This window comes from Helobdella robusta, assembly GCF_000326865.2.
Source record: "Helobdella robusta unplaced genomic scaffold HELROscaffold_1, whole genome shotgun sequence".
Classification (NCBI taxonomy): Eukaryota; Metazoa; Annelida; class Clitellata; order Rhynchobdellida; family Glossiphoniidae; genus Helobdella; species Helobdella robusta.
The window spans coordinates 12,185,185-12,205,069 of NW_008703570.1; the positions used below are offsets into that span (position 1 = coordinate 12,185,185).

The following is a 19,885-nucleotide window of genomic DNA, read 5'->3' on the forward strand; positions in this document are numbered from 1 at the left end:
ATTGAAATAATTTTTTTTAAATCTTTAGACTGTCATAGTTTCCCTCATTTGAATCAGCAAAATTTTAATTTCAAGTTATCGCACACATCATCGGCCATAAACCTCCAGCTCGCAAAGAGTTAAATATCGATCAGTATCACTCGCAGACTGCACAATAACATACCTGTGTCCATATGAGTAACTCTGGCATAATGTTATGTACCACGTAGAATTCTCAGTTCCTCTGGGATACTGTCCGCAGAGGTCGTAGTCCCATCTGTTGACGACTGATCCTAGGCTCCTGTTTAGCCCAACTATATACTTTGATAATCTACTACCTGTTTTGGGTTATTCAAAGTTGACGTGAATTTCCTGAATATATTTATTTCTCTACAACTATATTCAGCAGAGTTTTTGAAACCATAAGACGAAAACGTTTAACCTGCCGTGTTGCTATTAACCAGCAAGATATAATAGATGCTGAATACATCAGCCAACTGAACAACAATCCAGTTGGGTGGACCACCTTCACAAAAGAAACGCCCGTCGGGACTATAAACACTTGATCGAATGCCATCAACCGCCATGCTGGGTGCTGCCTGACTTATTTTTTGTGACGGTTGAATAGGCCGGTCTCCTCAGAGCCAGGTTATTATATTTGCCTGAATGAAAATACATTTTTCAGGTTTATTTTAACAATTTTTTTAGAAAAATAATTTATAGATACTGATTTTTCAAGTTTAACATTTTAGAAAAAATAAACTTTAATTTATTTAAAATTTTTGCAAAAAGTGTTACAAAACTTTCAAACAATTTTTCCTGCTCTGCAAAAACATCAGGCAACAATACTTGGATTCATCCAAGAGTTTAAAATGATGGCAATAATTTATAATTGAATATTCGACAAACATTTTTTCATTCAAATGTAAATAAATAACAAAACGAAACGAAATTAACTTCCATTTACCTGAAAAAAATATAGACACGTTATGTTGGTTTGGTTCTCTACTCTGAAATGTTTTGACCAAGTTGGAAATATCTGACAGGCCTTTTCATCTGAAAGAAAATTGAAGGACAGACACGAGGGGTCCCTCGAGGCACACTCCAAGGCGCATTCCAACGCGCTGTTGCCAGGAACAGTAACATTTTTCTTGAAATCTTCTGAGCAGACGAAAAATTCCTTATTCCAAAATCCATAGTGCCATAAGCTAAAACTAAACGTTTCACTTTGAGATCTAGTAAATTGATAGACTAATATTAAAAGATATAAAATGTTGAAACTTATTTCAATTTTTCTATATTTTGTCGCCATGTTTAGGCAGTTTGATATTTTAGTTAACAGAAAATTTATGTTTTGTATACTAAGTTAATTAAATTATATTTCAAAAATATCATAAAACATTTTTGCCAACGGCATTATAAAACAACAAGGAAGAAATGACAAAATTATTATTCTTTTATTTCATATATGCATTGTACAGCATGAAACTTTTGTCGGATGTCATTTCAGAATAAATATTATTTTTTCAGACAAAACATACACAGGTAAAAATTTGTTAGCATTTGACAAATGTGAAAATAATAAATGAAAAACTGCGTTTGTTTATGCGTGCCAAATTTCGACCGTTAGCAAACCATTGTTCTCAATGAAAGAATATGTTTTAGAATATGTTTGCGAAAATTGATAAACAATGCACCGTCCAAGCCATGTTTTCTAACATTTTTTCGTTTTTCTTTGCAAGTTAGCATGCAAAATAACATGTAAGTGCGGTTCTGCGTTTGATAGAGTTGCATTATAAAGAATTATAAAAATGTTCAAATGTTCGCTAGTTTAAAATTTTAACAAATTTTTGAAAAATGTTTAAACTTAAAAACTTTGTTAAGTCAATGAACAAAATTATTTTGTTTTCAACAATCTGAAGTATTGGGCACAAATTGAAGTATTGTTAGAGAATATCATTAAGCTTAAAACAGCCTTCTTTTTAATTATATTTTTAACAATATTTAACATTTAACTTATTATTTTTGGTGATACTAATTGAAAATTGTAACTGTTTTTGAAAAAGAAATGTTTGAAAATGAACCCATACCTTTTCTGTTGTCCAAAGACTGTGAACTACAACGATCAATTGCTCAAAAGAAGCAATTTTTCGAAGAAATTTAAAATAATTGTTTGAAAAGAAAAAATATCGGTGATGAAATCCAGATGTATAATGTCGATGCTTAGCCAATTATTATTTTATTGACTTGTTAAGCTACAGAAATCTTATGTTGGTTCATCCTTTAATAATCAATTTCTTTCATAATCAAACATTCAAATATTTTTACGCGCAACAAAGTCAACGTTTCGTTCAATTCAGCCCAGTTCAATAATTTCATCGTGATGCACTTTAATGAACCTATAAAAGAACTTATTGTTTTTTCGATCATTTATTTTTAAACTGTGTTCAATTTAAATAATAATTTAGAAAATGTTTTTTAATTCGGATTGAGTTGTAAGATATTTTTTATCTTGATAACATTTATAACTCATCCTTACAATAACGCTAAACCTAAAAAAATATTGAATCATCGTTTACCAGGAACTTTTAATAGAAGTTTTTACAAACATCCAGACGTATACACGCAGACCAAATGAAAGCAGTTCAAATAGTTGTTACAACTTTTACCAACTTATTTGCAGTTTTCTCGATCACTGCTTTGGCTCAGAAAGACACCGACCATGTCAATACAAGATGCCGTACCTTAAAAAAACCTGAGTATCGTTGGAATGATGTGAGATTGCCACAAAGTTTGATTCCCGACACCTACAGTGTTCTCATTCATCCAGATTTTAAAAACTTCACTTTCAGCGGTTGGTCAAATATTGAGGTGGTAGCGAGTGAAGAGACTGACTACATCATCATGCACGCAAAAAATCTTTCAATCTCCAATGTTAGCGTAACAGTACCAAGAAGTAAGTTGACGGTAACAAATTGTAAAATTTACGAAAACCTGGAGCAGTTGCAGATAAAGCTAGATACTTCCATAATGAAGCATGACACCGTCGTCATCAATGTATCGTTTAGTGGAGTTTTAAGAGATGATATGTTGGGGTTTTACAAAAGTTCCTACACGAACAAGAAAAATAATGTCGTGAGGTCCGCTGTTGCCTGTTTTACTCTTCTCGTTCTGTTTTTGTATTTTTTTTTCGCTATTAAAAGTTATCCACATAATCATATCATCTACGTAAGTTATAATTTGAATGATGAGATACTGCAGATATTTATCTGCCACACAGTTTCAACCAACTGAAGCAAGATCAGCATTTCCATGTTTTGATGAACCTCACATGAAGGCCACCTTCAAATTTTACATCATCAGACCAAATGACTACATCTCGTTATTTAACACAAAATTGGTCTGTTAGCCTAACTTGAAAGAATTACGTTTCTGATGAATTGTTGAAAATAAAAATTTCCTATTCAGAATTCATCGTGGATAACAACCGGCACAGAAACGTGTGACAGCTTTGTAGCAACTCGGAAGATGAGTACGTACATGCTGGCCTTTGTCGTCTGCGACTTTTCCTCCAAATCTCAAATGATTAAAAGTGGAGTTAATGTTAGTAGGATGGGTGTGTGTTGTTGGAAATATTGTAGGAGTAATGAAATTTGTTTAAATATTAATTTGTTTCAAATTGTTCTTTTTTTGCAATTTATTTTTCTTATTAATTAAATATTTTTTCACATTTGTTTTTCATTTCTAACTTTTCAGATTTCAGTCTACACGCAACCAGACACTTTCAAAGAAATGGATCTTGCCCTTAATACAACCATTAGATCGCTTCATTATTTTGAAAAACTCTTTGGGATGTCATATCTTTACGAAAAACTGGGTCGCTTTTATACGTTTTCATTAACTGTTCCAAGTTTACATTTCGTGTAGTCACAAATTAAATTTATCATCGTATTAAAACGTTTATTGAAATAAATATTTATAAAAATCTAAATTAATTCCAACATACATTTTGAAAAATACATGAATCAAACGACCTTCCCGCATCAAAGAAACGTCCACACAATCATTCCACAGACACCATAGCCCTTCCTGAAATGTATACAGATGGTTTGGGCAGTCGCGGTCTGATAACGTATCACTCAAATTATATATTCTTCAATGAAGATGAGAAATCGGACCAGGAAAAAAGTTATCTTGTTTCCTTAGTGGCCCGCGAAGTTGCTCACCAAGTAAGTAATATCTCGTCGAGTTGTTACTGTTACGCCTATCATTAAACCGCTGATACTAATCGTATGTTATACCAGCATATACAATTTAGTCTAAAAGTTTTTACGAGATTTTAAAAATGTTATTCAGAAAAATAATTATTTATATTACGAATGCATAGAAAAATAAAGTTTAAAAATGTACGTTCAAACATGAATTATTTTAGTGGTTTGGTAACCTGGTAATGTTGGAATGGTGGGACGATTTGTTGTTAAACGAAGGATTCATCACATATGTCGTGTTCGGTGTGTTTAAAGAAATCATTCCGGAATGGCCTACGGTCAGTTTTGCTGTAACATTTCTTATAGATAACAATTTTTTTAACAAAATATTTTAAATATTTTTGAAAAGTTGCTCTAAATTTATCATTAAATCGATTAGTCAGGTTATTTTTGTTACAGGCGGAAGCATTTTCATTTGACGTGGTGGCATCTGCCATGGCGGAAAACTCCTTCGACTCTTCTTCTTATTCAGTAGTTAATCCTGTGACCGATCCAAGAAACTTAAATGTCTTTGAGAAGAAAGCTTTCTACAAAATTTGCAACGTTGTGATGCTATTACGCTGATTTTCCGAAACTTGTTTAGAATAAACTCCATGGGATATCGTTTGGCGTTTTGAAAGATGCGGCACCATTTGTCAAAAAAAATTAAAAAAATTGTTACATTTCAAAGTAGATTTAAAATAGCAATGAATATAATTATATAAAGGAGTGTAGTTTGATGAATAAACTTTATGACAAAATTGATGGTGATAAATTCAAAAATTTACGATGAATTTTTAAAAATTTGGAACGAATTACAACTTTGAAAATAAAAAAATTTTTATTTTATTCATAGGCTGCCTCATTATTTCAAATGTTAGAAAATGTGATAGGTACTGATGTTTTCAACAAAGCCATCCATGACTATCTCGTTAAGCACATGTTTGCTACATCTAACAGAAATAATCTGTGGCTAGCATTTTCTAAGCAGGTCGTAAAAACTTTACGTAATTTTTGTCATTACACGTTGTTTTGTTTTGTCCTCACAGATTTTTAATAAGCTTGCGTTTTGTATTTTGACAGAGAGTATAAAAATTTTTCAAAATTTTGACATTTTCACCCGAAACCCAGCCAACTGACGGTCACTCCATTAACGTGCCGGAAATGATGGAGACGTGGACGCATCAAATAGGTTTGCCCCTGGTCACCGTCATTAGAGATGGACGTCACGTTACATGTCATCAGGAGAGATTTGTCGTCATCGATCATTTGACGATGAGGGATTACCAAATTGAAAGTTCAAAGTTCAAGTTTGTACCAGTAAATCCTCAACCTTTGAGACTTTTCATTTAATTATCATTAAGAGTAGAAAAAAGCAGTTGTGAGAATTTTCAAATTTTGTGTGCTTACCATAATTTTAATGTTCCATACATAAAATACGCTCAAATCATCATACGTGCCTGTGACACTTTGGAATCATTCGAGCATGGCTTTTCAGAAATTACACGTGGCTCATACCCCTGGCGTACTACACTAGCAGAGATCCGTCTGTTGCTTCAGTTGTCATCATGAAGAACAAGACAGGTGAGTTGTGGTGAGGAAGAGAAATTGCTGGTGATGGTGAAGATGTTTGTGGAGGTGATCGTAACCACAATTACGGTTGATTGTACGTTTGCCTATGCGTAGTCACATTTAGAGATAAGGCGAACACATAATAATAATAATTTAATCATTTGTTTATTCATTCATTCGTTCGTTCCTTCGATTGTTCAATGACACATTTACTCACTCGTCCATTTGGTTCCGCAGCACAATTTGACCTGCCCGAGAACGTTGAATGGCTGAAAGCGAACTCCAACATGACAGGTGAAATTATGAAGATGGTGATGAGGATGATGATGATTATGTTGTTGTTGTTGACGAAGATGATGATGATGCGTTTTGACTATGAACAAATGAATTAATCTATCAAATAGTCAAGACAGCTCATATCAATCTATTGTTATTCTTTCGTCAATATTGTTAAGGACAAAATTTTAAAAGGATTCTACAGGGTGCATTATGGCGAAGAAGGCTGGAAAAACATAATTGACCAGCTTAAAAAGGATCACACGGTAATAATTTACTTCTCTTCATTATGGTAACTAAAGAATTTAGAAAATAACAATTAAGGTTTAGGTTAATGTAGTTAAAAGTTTCAGTTCTAAGCAAATTATTAAAAGACAATTTTTTAAAGCACGCAACCGCAACCCTGATTGCTAACATAAAAACCCGAGAGCCTTATACGGTACAGTTTCGTCTATTTCAACTTTCATCGTCATCATCATCGTCATCATCACATTGATGATAATTAGGTTCACCATCGTCACCATAATTACCAGCACCATTATCTTCACCGCCATCAATTTTAGGTTTTCAGTCCAACAGACAGAGGCAACTTGACAGATGATATATTTTTTCTAGTCAGGTCATCATTTTTTATATTCATATTCTCGTCAAAGTCATCATAATCGCTGTTATTCGTTTTATTAGTGTCGTGAATTTTTATCTTAAAAATTATCGATTATGTTTTATTAAATTTCTTTTTAGTCATCTCAATCACGTTCTTTTTTCAAAAACATCTTTAATATTCTCACTATAGTCATCATCATCCTCATCTTAAACAGAAAGTGCAATGACTGTGTTGTATGATTCACTATCGAAAAGTTATAAAATGGAAACCATAGGCCAATATCAATTTTATGCGTAATTAATGATTTAGCTGTCTCGTCCTATCCATCATCATTTCCATAATCACTTCACAGCTCTGGACATGTGACACTGGACAAAGCCTTCAACCTTCTACTCTACATCGAGGAGGAAGAGAACCCCTTTCCCTGGATGATTGCGCTGAATAAGTTGAAGGTCATTGTGAACCTATACTCAGGACATCCTCACTACCACATCTTAAAGGTTTTTTTATTACTTCTACGGCGAAATTTGAGAAAACGTTTTAAATGAATGCTCAAAAATATAATTTATAATAATATAGTATTTTTTTTGAATAATTGAAAATACTAAAAGTTTAATTTAAGAAACATTGGTAATTTTGGCGGTGGGACGGTGTATAGGTCAAATAAAACGGTTAAAGGTCAATTACTCTCTTCCAAAGTTCAGAGGATTCAACAAAGCGCACAGACATCGTCTATGAATACATGCTAAACGACGCATCACACACGAAGCACGTGATAGGCGGGGATCTTTTCGTCATATTCAAACCCGGTTACTGCGAAACTGCACCAGGTTAACCATTAGACCATCATACCGGTGTAGTGGTCCAAGTAGCAGGCTCCACTGTTGCAGTGACCGATTTCAAACGCTAATGTGCCTCAATATGTCACGTGCAATGCGTGCGTGTGTGTGACTCGCTTGGATTTCTGTGTATTGCAAAAGATTTCTTCCAATCGCATGCTAGATTTGCGTATAATGTACGAATAAAGTTTTAAAATGTTGCTTGAAAACGCTATTCAATGGGTCTGGATTAATTTCACAAAAGTAATAATGTAAATATTTATACAAAAAATTTAGAAAAATCAAATTTGAAAATGTTTAAAAAACAATAATACGCAAAGAATGTCATAAAGAAGATGATGACACCACTTTTGGTTAAGCTGGGCTGGGCAGAGGTCGGAAACTTCCATACAAAGTTAGAAATTTGCATAGCTGGCATGGTATAATCATATTAAATTGAGCCATTTTTTAGTTCATTTTCTCTGAAACGACTGGCAGATTTCTAAGTAGAAGGATGATTTCATTCGCCGTCAAAGTGGAAATTCCAGAGTACGTGAACTGGGTGAGGCAGACGTTCCAGATGGTCGTTGATGGGTCAAAGACGTTAGTTGTGGTGGTGCGGGTGGTGATTGATGAGGATTGTGTTGTGTGTTGATGTCCAGGATGAATATCTTGATGGTGGTTTCACAAAAATGAATCTAACGATGGTTTTATTGTGGTATTGGCGGAAACAAAATTGATACATTTCTCCTAATCAGAATTTTGTTTTTAATTTTAATAAAAATTTTGGAAAAACATTTGATTCCATGTAAACCAGATTGACACCAAACGTAGAGCCAACGATTTATAGTTACGCGGTGAGATACGGAGGACAGAAAGAATGGGACTACGTGATGAATGCAGCCAACACTTCAACATCCAAGAGGGAAACTATGTTGTCGGCCCTCAGTTTCACCAAGAATGAATCGAGATTCAGAACGTATGTATGTATGTCAGTGGCGTTGACGCTGTGTGGTGACTGATGTTGTCAAGTTGGTGGTGGTTTGTTGAAAGTTTTTTGCAAATAGATGTAGCGGTGAATTGTTCTATGACGTTGTTAAACCTTTTATTCAATTTATTTTCATGTTTTCCAGATTTTAAACATACAATCTTGCAGTAAACTATGAAATTGTTAATGATATGCCATATGGGTGTATGTTTGTCTGTGAATGTATGTGCGTGTGCTTGTGTGTGTGCGTGCGTGTGAGTAGTGGTTTTTTAATATAGATGTTTTATAATTAACGTTTGAATCACTTTGAATGAATCACAACCAACCACCAGTTTGTTAGAATTGTCCTTGGACTCGTTCAACGATGATGAACTGCTTGCAGTTCTCAGTAACGTTGAAAACAGTCCTTCAATGGTGGATGTGGAGTGGGATTTTGTCAGAAACAACTGGGATCTGATAAATAAGAGGTTTATTAATGCTGTGGTTGGGGCAGTTGTTTTTTTATGATGTTACGAGAACTGTCACCAATTCAAAACAACGCCAATTTCCAAGTAACACGACGTAAAATTTTTTACAACTAAAAATTTTTCTGTTACGCAATTCTTTTAAAAACTCCCAGCTAGTTGTTTTCAACTTACTACAAAATCAGTCATTTCTGAGAAAAGTTTATTTCATTTTCAATTTTCTCAACAGGTAAATTAAGTTTTATGATATAGTTTGAAAAAATCGTAAGAAGAACTATACGATATTTAAATTGGTTACTTCTGTTAAAAGTAGCAACCAGAACGCAAACACACACACAGATTGCAGGGTGACCAAGAGGCACTGAAATCAATATTGAAATCTATAGCAGACCATTTATACACCGAGGAACATTACGATGAGGCGAGTGAACAGTATTTTGTGCTTTTTTATAGAACTATGGCATTACAAAATAATTCACCGATGAATAATCTTTACATCGATGTGAAAGCTTTCTTGCAATAGCCACGCCACTCAAACATCATTTGCAAAAGCAGCACCACCACACGCTACTAGACTATCTTGCCTAGTTTGTGACGATATTGTGCAGTGATTAAGACGTGTTTTGCAGAATATAGTTTTATTCATTTTACACTGTTTCTTAAGTATACATTTGTTTATAAACTTAAAGTAAATGATGGAATAAATAATAATAATTCAAATGTAACTTCAGATTTTAAGCCTTTGGTCCCATTTTATAAATAAGTCATCAATTAAGTTCCCAAATTATGCATGCAGTTGAAAACCTTCCTAGAGAAGCACATGCCGGATGATGATCGCACGCACATACATCTCTTGGATCCTGTCCAGATGAACATTGCCTGGAACGCCAAACATCGAGGAAGGCTTTTCAGTTGGCTTCTTGCTCATGAATAGCTTGCTTGGACATTATTTAAACAAAAATGAAAATTCAATAAAGTTAATATATAAATTAAATTTATTATTTGAACTTCAAAAGATTAACAATGTTGGCAGTGGGTAACGAAATATATTTGTTAAATATTTTATTGTAATTGAAACTGTATTCGACTTATTTCAACTGGTTAATTCGAATTGTACTGTCAAGATTGTAACTACTAACAAATTTTCAGTGTAGGTATTGAACTATAGCACTTGAAAACAACGTAGACCATAAAATATTTTTGACCTCGCTATATAAATGAATCACGACAATCCTACTTAGGACAGGTGTGAATTTTTAGGTTGAGCGCAATCGTTTTTACCTGCCAACAAGTTGTTTCGTGTAACTTTTTCAATAAATTCTCGATAGAAGAAATTCCAGCAGAAAACAAAGGTAACGATTTAAAAAATAAATTAAAAAATTGGAAACTGATAATTTGATATAGATAAGAATAATGACTGTGTTACGACTAAGCAAACTCCTAAAACCCAAAGGTACCACATAGTTTTTATTTTAAATTAAAATATGGACTTTTTAAAAAGATAAACTTTTTTATTTTTTCAATAAAATCCACTTAATTATCATAAAAAAGTTAAAAGTTTAAATAATCAAACAAGAAGAAGTAAATAATGAAAAACAGAAAACGAAACCAAATAATTGTTAAAAAATATACGAAAATACTGAAAATGCACATTATTAATTTACAGAAAAAAGCGGATGTTGATGATTATCAATCCATGAATGCTTTAGAACATCTTCCGCCCCGAACCTCATTTTTGGGTCAACAACCAACAAATTCGAGATGAGATTTTTTGCGTTCTGAGATACTGTTGACCATTCCTGACCTGACATGTTGTAATTGCATTTTTTCATTTGGTTGTAAAATTCAACTACGCAAGAGTTACAAATAAAGACATTTTCAGGTTCCGTGCAAAAACAGTCTTTTGCTTTACCCATAACTATCGGCGCTTGTCTAGATATCAACAAAAACATGACTACTCCCAAACTCCAGATGTCGCATTTTTTGTCGTATTGACCACCTTTATGAATCCAAACACTGGCCACCTCTGGAGCCATATAGCTCAACGTCCCAACTAAAGATGTTGCAAGAATTTCACCATCTACTTGGTCTGCCAACGATAAATTTTTACTAGCTGTTATTCCTTTCCACTTGGTGCTCAAATCAAAATCCGAGAGTTTTATTTTTTGCAGTTTGATTGCATCGTTTATTGTAAAAAGTATATTTTGTGGTTTGATGTCTCTATGTATCACTCCACGTTCATGCAAATATTGTAAGGAGCCTGCCACACATCGGATTACTTTTGTTACTTCCATTTCACATAACGGACCATTAAATTCTAAGTACTCCATCAAATTCCCATCCATTTTCTCAAAGATGAGATGGAACAGTTTGCCTTCTTCAAAAACATTCAGGAGTTGAATTATGTTATCTTCTCCTTTACAGTTTCTTAGAATCTCAATCTCTTTCATAACTTTAGAAATCTTTTTAAAATTTGTTGCAGCTATCGTTTTGACGGCAACTTCTTGTTTATCGTTAACAGAGAAATATGTTTTGACTGTTCCAAAAGTACCTTCACCAAGGAATTCGTCAGTGACCTGATACAAATCAGAGAACTTCTGTATTACTTTGTTCTCATTTCTTTCAATATTTGATGCCATTTTTAAAAATAAATAATAAAGTATACCCAATTGGTTATGATTATAAACGATTTGTCTGAAAACTCGAGATATGAAAACCCTGACGAATGTACATATATATATATATAGGTTTGGTGTCTGTGGTAAAGTAGTTTGTTCCATCCTTACAACGCAACAAAAATAAAACCATCGTGCTAGAGATTATGTCTTTGTTTAAACCTGAACTCGTTATAAAGAACTCTATTTTCATTGTAAAACTTTGTTTCTTTAATTCATGCTGAACTGAAAATGAACTGTTGCTAACAAAGCATAGAAGGTTGAAACTAACAAGGCAAGTTGTAAATACTAAGTTCACATTCAGTGTAGTAGGAGTATGTCACCCATCTATAAAGAATTTTTTCTTTTCTGTCCAAAAAGTTAAAAAAAATTTAGATTTAGAATTTGAGAATTTTAAAAACTGTAATAAAATTGATTTTCACATGATTTAAGAATGCTAAAATCAAAATTTAATAATGGGCCTGAATGCGGAGAAATCCCTCCTATCACATGAGTTCCACGTGATGCTTTAGTTGCATGCGCTGTGTGTTTGCTGCTGAAACATTTGAAATGCTAATGAGATAGTTGTAAAACGTTAATTAGTTAATTAATTAATGCTCTTTAAACTTTTATCAAATTGAAATTTACAAAGTTAATGAAAAAAATCTTCATAATTTTCGCATTTTCAAACTAAGTGAAATATACGATAAGTCCTCGGCGGTGTAAATTTATGTGATTGATTTTATGCTTTTTCTTTTTAGAAAAATTAATGTATTGTTACTGTTTTTATGAACAGATAAATTTTAAACTATATTTGAAAATATTAAAAAAACTTCATTTGCACTTATCCCACAGGCACACAGTCTGAAATTATTTTAAAATGAAACTAAAACACATAAATCGTTACTAATTTTTTTTAATGAATTGAAATGCCAGTAGACGCCACTAACTAAAAATGAAATTAGTTTTATTAATCACAATAAATTTTCAATATTTTCGCAAAAGCAAGTTTGTTAGAAACATTCAAGTACGTCCCACTCACTTAACGAGAAGTCCTGAGTTGTTAAAAAATAGGGAAGGTTTGATTTGAGACACCAATTATTCAACAACTTTTTTAGCAAAAACTTATTAAGAGATAGTTAAAACGTGAAGAACTATGAATACTCATTTAAATATAAAATATAAAAAATTATTTATACAAAATTAGGCTGGAATAATTAACCATTAAAAACATTTTAATTAGTATCTAAAATAAAAACGTTTTTTTGAGAGTAAATAAAAACCAGCTAAACTATTTTAGCGGAGACAGAGCTTGCAACCAGCTAACAAGTTCTTCCCGAGACTTTTTCTTCCAGTTAATGTTCATCTGGCTGGCCAATAGGTTTTTCAACTGCGCGTGCGTGTTTTTGTTCGGTGTGCAGGTGCATGTTTGCGTCTGTGTGTGTTTACTGATTATACGAACTTAGTGAATAAGTAGGTCACAAAACCCGTCTCGAAACTTCCGAAAAATTGAGTCGAGTGGTTTTAGAGGTAAAGTCTAGAGAAAACAAAAGTGGACATAGTGAAAAATCTTTCTCATCTTCATGAAAACAGTTTGAAAACATTTTGAAAAGATCAGTCTAACCCGTGACCACTTGGAAGTTATTGCATCAAACACTTTGACATGCTTGCTTGTGGCAGCATTTTCGGTTATTAACCATGTAAACGTCTTACCATTGGCTTGAGCTTTTCGGTCGACAATGAAACTTAAGCAACATTGGCAATAGAATTTAATTAACATACTCTTGGCGAAAAGCGATCCGAAAAACATTTTCGCAGTCTGTAATTGCCATAAAGCAAACAACAGACGTCTCAACCACCGACTCCATCTATACGAAGATGGATGAGGCCATATACGTTGCAAAATTATTCAATGTATAATCCTTATTGGCGATGTCGATATTTTTGTCATTAGATCAAATTGAATCCAGTTTATAACCAATCAATTTACCATGATGATATTAAAAAATTTGAAATTAGCCAACTGTGAATATTTAAATCAACAATATTTCACTTCAAGTGAAACATTTTTGTTTTTTAAAGTCAAAATTTTCAAATCTACCGTTTGCTTCAATTATTTTATCATAAGAAAGAAAATATTTTTATAAATTTTAACACAACATACGACAAATTGACACTAATACAGCCATGTTAGCGGTAACAATTATAGCAATAAAAACAAAAAATTGATAAATAATGAGATGGCGTAATGGTTGATGGTGCCTGTCACTTACCGATGTGGCAGAGACTGGCTTCGAATACAACAGAAAGACTCCAGACATGATTAGCGCATATTCACATTGCGCTGTGTGTTTGTTCACACTTTTTCTAAAAAACTAGAAGTATAAATAAAATAATTGAATAAATAAAAGTTTCAACATTTCAAATTACCAGAATTAAATGTTTAAAATGTAAAATAAAATAAAAACAATGTGAATAGAGTCTGATGGAATTTCAATTAGTCATTTGATACACGTGCCATTTTGTCGCATGCATAAGCCTCCATCACTACATCCACATTTCAGGCTGCAGTTTGTTCCGTACATTCCTCTACTGCAGACTGTCGTTGAGTGAGTTATTATTGCTGAAGCTTTTGTCTCATCCATTTCAAATATAAAAATTTATTGTATCTAGTTATTAAAATTGAATTAGTTGAATTTATTAAACTTTTCTATAATCCGAACATTGTTACGAGTGGACTAACAAAATTGAAAAATCTCCTAAATGCATAAAACAATACTAAATAAACTTTTACTTATTAGAATTTTGGAGATTTACTAAAAATTTTCCATAAAATAATTTTTGATGGAAAATCACTGGAAAAAAACTTGATTACCCACCACTGTATACGGAATTTTTAGAGTATCCACCACAGATTTCAGCTGAATCACCGGTGCATTTGGAAGTGCAGGTGCCAGGGGTAGGTCCATACAAACCGTAAGAGTTACCGCAGTAACATTCGTAGTAATTCTATAGTTAAAAAAATTATTTAGTAGCTTAATAATTATTAAAATCTTTCATGAATTATTTTAATTGGCTGAATAATTGATCAATTACAATCTTTCTCTACTGACTTGCACTCCAAAGAATGTGTTGCCGGCAGTGATGCAAATTTTCCAGCACAATGACGGCGTCAGGACACCTGAATGCATGGAAAATCCATTCAAATCCCGCGGTATGCCATCTCCGTAACATCCGATGAACTGACCCGTTAGTTCTGTTGCAACAAACTTTTCTCATTAAAAACCAATTTCAATTTTTATGATATCCCTTTTAAACGAATATAATAACACAGTTTAACAAATGAATAGATTAACATGTACGAGAGTATGATACTAAATGTGCCTCATTTGGACGTAAAAATAATGAATAGATAGATTACTTGATCGGATATTGTTAACTGTAGACCTATTTTATTTCTATTCCATCTCTGAACTTTTGACTCACAAGACATTTTAGAATGTGATGAAATGCGAATTTTTAAAAACTGACTATACTGATTTGTAACTATTTTTAATATCAACAAAATATCCAACTTCAAATAAAAACCAAAAAATTACCATCGTGCTTCATTTGGCTTCCTGATTTCTGATCAAAATTTTGAACAAATTGTTGATTGTTGTTTTGACAAAAGAATGATTCGTTTTCTATTTTTATTATAACCAACCTCGAAGTATACACAGAGATCCTTGATATCATGCGTTATAGCCATTTTAGACCTCGCTTTAAACAGCTGGCAAGTTTTTGTGTCGCGATGGTAGGAGCAGCCAACGCAGCTGACCACCGCTGAACACGCAGTCACACATTTGATGTGCGAATCATAGGAATAGATATACTCCAGATCAGCAGCACCAAGTGTACACGTTCTTAAACCGAATGAACTGAAAACTGGAACGAATATTGCAGAAGTTTTTTCTAGAAGTATGAGTAAAAGTATTATTCCGATTGTTTTCATCGTCTAAAACAATTTATAACACTGTGGTTTCATTTAAATTTAGGTAAACAACTTTTATAAAATTTAGAATTATGTTTCTGAAACTGAAAATGTTGATTTTATTTTAATTAATTCATTTACTTTTACAAACATTTAAAAATCATATTTAAAGTTATTAGGATATTACTAAATTAGCTTACATTTGTTGAATTTATGGAAACGTGCAGCCTATATTGCATAGATATTTTTCTAACAATGAAAAATCGTTAAACCATAAATTAGCGAGAAATATTCGATGGAACGAAATTCATTATGCATTGTCTATAGCCGATATTTCTTTTTCTAAAGGCAGGTAAAACTGTTTTATTTGCATTTCGGACCATAAAATTATTTTTGTATTATTTTTTGTTCATTTTTTTAATTTATTGATATTTTTCAACTATTTTTCTAATTGTTTTTTGAAATATTTTTTAATTATTCTTTTAATTATTCATTTAAATATTTTTAAAATTATTCTTTTAATTATTTTTAAAAATTTTTTTTTTGTTTGATCATTCTTTTTTCTTTTTGAAAATGATTTATTGCACCATTTACAAATATTTACTTGACAAACTATAATATTAAAAAAAAATAAAACACTGAAGTTATTTAAAAAATGAATTAATGAATGAATAGATGAAAAGAAATAATAAAAATATTGATGAAAATGAAAAAAGAACAAGTAGATGAACGAACAAACAAACAAAAGAATATACAAACAATGGACTTCACAAAGCAATGTACAGCGAAATGTTTGAGCATCGAACACATTCAAATGTTAAACAGTTCGTGTTTCTGCAATTTTTCGTTTTGAGTTTCCTAAAATGTTGAAATGTGGTGTTCCCAGTTATGGAAAGGCTGTCAGAAATTGTTAGAAACGTTTATTCGGAGATTGTGGAACAAAAAGAATGAATGAACGAACGAATGAACAAAGAAAACAATCAACCAACAATCAATCACTCAATCAAATTGTCCCTTATCTAAGCTGCAAAAAACATTTGCCCTAAAAATTTACATGAAATTTATTTGTATTCATCAATGCTCCTAAATTAAAAAAAACTAAAATTGAATTAAGAATGGAATTATCTGAATGTTATATGTGCTGTACATCCAATCATTTGTTGTTAATATTACTTATAAATATAATTTTTTTGCAAAAATATTCAATGTATTTGCCAAAATGACAATCGATATTTTTGTTATCAGATCAAATTGAATCCAGTTTATAACTGTTCTTACCAATAAATCGACCAACCATTTTTTTTAACACACTCTTCTTCCGTTGTCAAGGAAAAAACGTGATTTATTATTATACTTGTTATTTTTTTTGGTAAATTAGTGAAATTAGTTATTAATTTGAATTGTGCAAATATATTTAAATCGGGTTTTAGCCTAACAATTAATACTTGAATGATAATTAACTCACATCAATTACTTGAACAACAATATATCTGTAGACGAGCATTGGTGAACTTTTAAAAAGTGCTTTAAATTAATTAAATTTAATGGTCCAGGAATTAACGATTGCTTGGTTCAATTAATATACTAATTAATTAATGATATAATAATTATCATATTTATTAAAATTTTAATGACACCAATACTGCTACAGCTACTACTAATCTTTTACTACATTTCCACTATTACTACAACTCTCATGTATTTATAGAAAAAAGTCTTTTATTTTTAGTTAAAATCAAGAAATAAACATTATCGTGAAAGTCATAAAGTCAATAAAAGTCATAAATAAGCTTTCAGACAAAAAGCTATAATAACGCTTTTAAGCTGAAATTTCACGAAAAAAATAATGGCAATGTTAAAAATGAAGAAATAAAATCCTGTAATTTACAGGTTTAATTAATTGCCGATCGTTAGTTTGGTGGATGAACCCATGACATTTTTCTAGTAAGGGGTGTGACGAGATGTCCTCCATGACCTTCCGCGACCCACACCCCGGCCTGCTGGGAATTGATGTTGTGCATGTGTTGCAAATCTCGCGGCATCTGCTGCCACGTCATATGCATACCGACTTCTTCCTCTTCCTGTAGCACTTCCTGCTTTTCTTCTCTCGCCTCCTCCTCTGCATCTCCCGTTGGTCGTTGTCAGTCCGTGAATGTTGACCCTCTTCGCTGTTATCTTTATCTGTCTTCCACGCAGGATTGTCTCGTTGAGAGTCTGTGCGAGCTCCACAGAGCAGGCGTTCACAAACTCAACGTAGGCAAAACCTTTCGGCTTGCCGCTGTATTTATCGTGCAGAATTGTGGCTCTGACGATTGCCCCGCAGTTTTTGAAATGCTCTTCCAACTCATAAACGCTGGTTCCGTAGTCGACATTTCCAACCCAGATCGACTTTGCATCGATTTCTGCAGCTGAAGAGATGACTTCAGGTATTGGAGTAGCAATTTTAGTTGAACCAGCGGCAATGGTTGCGATTGACGTTGCAGTTGAAAGATTTGGTGTCGCAATTGTTGCAAATGTTATCGCCGGATTACTTGGCACAGTGTTCAATTGTTTGTTTACTTGGTTTCCAATTTTTTGTTTTTGCTCTATTTCTTTTTTTGTTTCTTCAATCAATTTTTTCATTTCTGCTAATTCGCTATCTTCTGAAAATGCGTTTTCATCTTCTAGTTCTACTTTTTCATCTCCAATTTCATGGTCTAAAAAGTTCATAAGATCATTGAATTCTGTTTGCCGCAATTCCGTTTCATTGCCTGAACTTGAAGTCGATTGACTGATAACGACGTTGTTTTTAACTTCTTTGTTGGCTGACATTTTTAGTAGTAGTAGAAAATGAAATGATAATTATAAATATTTTTACTAAATGAAAAATAACTCTTTATAAATTTTATTTCACGCCTTAAACTCAAGAATTTGACACTGAATCTAAATGAAACCGCAGACTGTTGTGAATGTTGGTGATCGTTCTTGATTCAGCTGAAAGTGTTGTAAATATGAAGAAACGTATTTACTTATATAGGTTCTCGACATGCCTGTCAAATCCTTCATTTTTATATAGGCAAATGTTAATAAATCTCCTTGTCTCAACATTCACTTAGCATATCAATTATAACATTGGATGTAAATAATCACTTTGCGTCACTATTATTACTTTGGATGTCAATTATCACTTTGCGTCACCATTATTACTTTGGATGTCAATTTATCATTTTGAACTCAATTATTACTTAAAAGTCAATTATCTCATTGGATGTTAATTATACTTTGATGCAAAGTAATTCCTAACAAGTCAGTTTTTTGTTTGCGTAATTATGTAAAGTGTGAAGGCAAAAATTAACTTTATCTTTCAAAAAGAACTAACATTTTAATCTCATTCTTATCTCAAAAACGTTGATAATAAAAAAAATTATTAATTAATTTTCAATGTATATCTTTTTGTAAGTATCTATGTTCCCCGAAAAACAAATTTTTCACTCAATTTACCGCTACTCAGTTTGAGGCTGACTTTTAAAAAAATCATGGATAATAAAAAATTTTTAGTTTCCTCTTGGCAATAAAAATAACATTAGAAAAATAACACATTTCACTGGGTCAACGAAACACAACAAAAGCTAATACAAACAAAATTTTAATAGTTTTTGAAGCAGCAACATTAAAAACGACAAACAACCTGACAAAAAACAACCAAACAACAACAATGAACACTTTTTTCTTATCTGTTCCCAATTTTTTGTTGTGAAGTTCCACTGAACGTCTGCCATGGCTGGATTGTTGAAGATGCTGTTGAGAATCACTTGAAAAGTATCCGATTTCTCTGATTCCAGTGCCATTTTCAATAAACTATTATATTGTTATAATACTCGCTGTCGTAACCGGTTTACGATGCGACGGGTTCAAATCTTCGATTGAATAAAATACTCCAAACAGCTATTAAACTTTATTTACAGAAGAAATCAACTATTATTAGTTATTAAACTTTACTTACAGAAGAAATCAACTAATCGTATATTTCCAGTAAATTCGCACTAACGCAACAATTAACTTTTAAATCATTCAAAATCTATCGCTATGACAACGTCAACAAACAATTCAAATATCGCTTTAAATAATTCACCGAATCGCTATTCACAAAATCACGAATTTCACTAATCACGAATATCACTAATCACGAATATCACTAATCACGAATATCACTAATCACGAATATCACCAATCACGAATATCACTAATCACGAATATCACTAATCACGAATATCACCAATCACAAATATCTTGCGACGTGCGCTTATATACTCTTCGCAAGCGTCGTTTCT

At 32.4% G+C, this 19,885-nt stretch overlaps 6 protein-coding genes across 6 annotated transcripts in view; 1 reads left to right on the top strand and 5 right to left on the bottom strand.

The window, feature by feature from the left end:
• Positions 1–87: 87 nt before the first annotated feature.
• On the bottom strand, positions 88–566 carry HELRODRAFT_159677 (hypothetical protein; the record flags this gene model as incomplete). Its single annotated transcript, XM_009011549.1, has 2 exons — positions 88–317; positions 422–566. The coding sequence occupies 2 exons, from the start codon at positions 564–566 to the stop codon at positions 88–90; spliced, it is 375 nt and encodes a 124-aa protein (XP_009009797.1).
• A 207-nt stretch (positions 567–773) lies between these two features.
• Positions 774–1,291, bottom strand: HELRODRAFT_159678 (hypothetical protein; the record flags this gene model as incomplete). The annotated part of the gene is made up of 2 exons (XM_009011550.1): positions 774–803; positions 947–1,291. The coding sequence occupies 2 exons, from the start codon at positions 1,289–1,291 to the stop codon at positions 774–776; spliced, it is 375 nt and encodes a 124-aa protein (XP_009009798.1).
• A 1,460-nt stretch (positions 1,292–2,751) lies between these two features.
• On the top strand, positions 2,752–12,650 carry HELRODRAFT_119961 (hypothetical protein; the record flags this gene model as incomplete). The annotated part of the gene is made up of 10 exons (XM_009011551.1): positions 2,752–3,119; positions 3,241–3,379; positions 3,448–3,586; positions 3,743–3,856; positions 4,054–4,208; positions 4,412–4,525; positions 4,647–4,793; positions 5,083–5,220; positions 5,358–5,480; positions 12,612–12,650. Coding segments are annotated over 10 exons (1,476 nt in total), but the record flags the coding sequence as incomplete, so codon positions are not given.
• A 243-nt stretch (positions 12,651–12,893) lies between these two features.
• Positions 12,894–15,605, bottom strand: HELRODRAFT_188102 (hypothetical protein; the record flags this gene model as incomplete). Its single annotated transcript, XM_009011552.1, has 6 exons — positions 15,309–15,605; positions 15,202–15,229; positions 14,716–14,858; positions 14,482–14,611; positions 13,227–13,327; positions 12,894–12,992 (listed from the first exon to the last, which is right to left on the bottom strand). The coding sequence occupies exons 1-6, from the start codon at positions 15,594–15,596 to the stop codon at positions 12,894–12,896; spliced, it is 789 nt and encodes a 262-aa protein (XP_009009800.1). The 5' UTR covers positions 15,597–15,605.
• A 1,911-nt stretch (positions 15,606–17,516) lies between these two features.
• On the bottom strand, positions 17,517–18,284 carry HELRODRAFT_63079 (hypothetical protein; the record flags this gene model as incomplete). The annotated part of the gene is made up of 2 exons (XM_009011553.1): positions 17,517–17,995; positions 18,107–18,284. The coding sequence occupies 2 exons, from the start codon at positions 18,282–18,284 to the stop codon at positions 17,517–17,519; spliced, it is 657 nt and encodes a 218-aa protein (XP_009009801.1).
• A 193-nt stretch (positions 18,285–18,477) lies between these two features.
• The window catches only part of HELRODRAFT_159686 (hypothetical protein), a gene marked incomplete at both ends in the record, with an annotated part of 5,552 nt that continues 4,144 nt past the window's right edge, over positions 18,478–19,885 (bottom strand). The window contains 2 exons of the mRNA XM_009011554.1: positions 18,478–18,548; positions 19,243–19,412. Coding sequence (XP_009009802.1) covers positions 18,478–18,548; positions 19,243–19,412 — 241 coding nt within the window. The remainder of the gene's footprint in view (positions 18,549–19,242; positions 19,413–19,885) is intronic.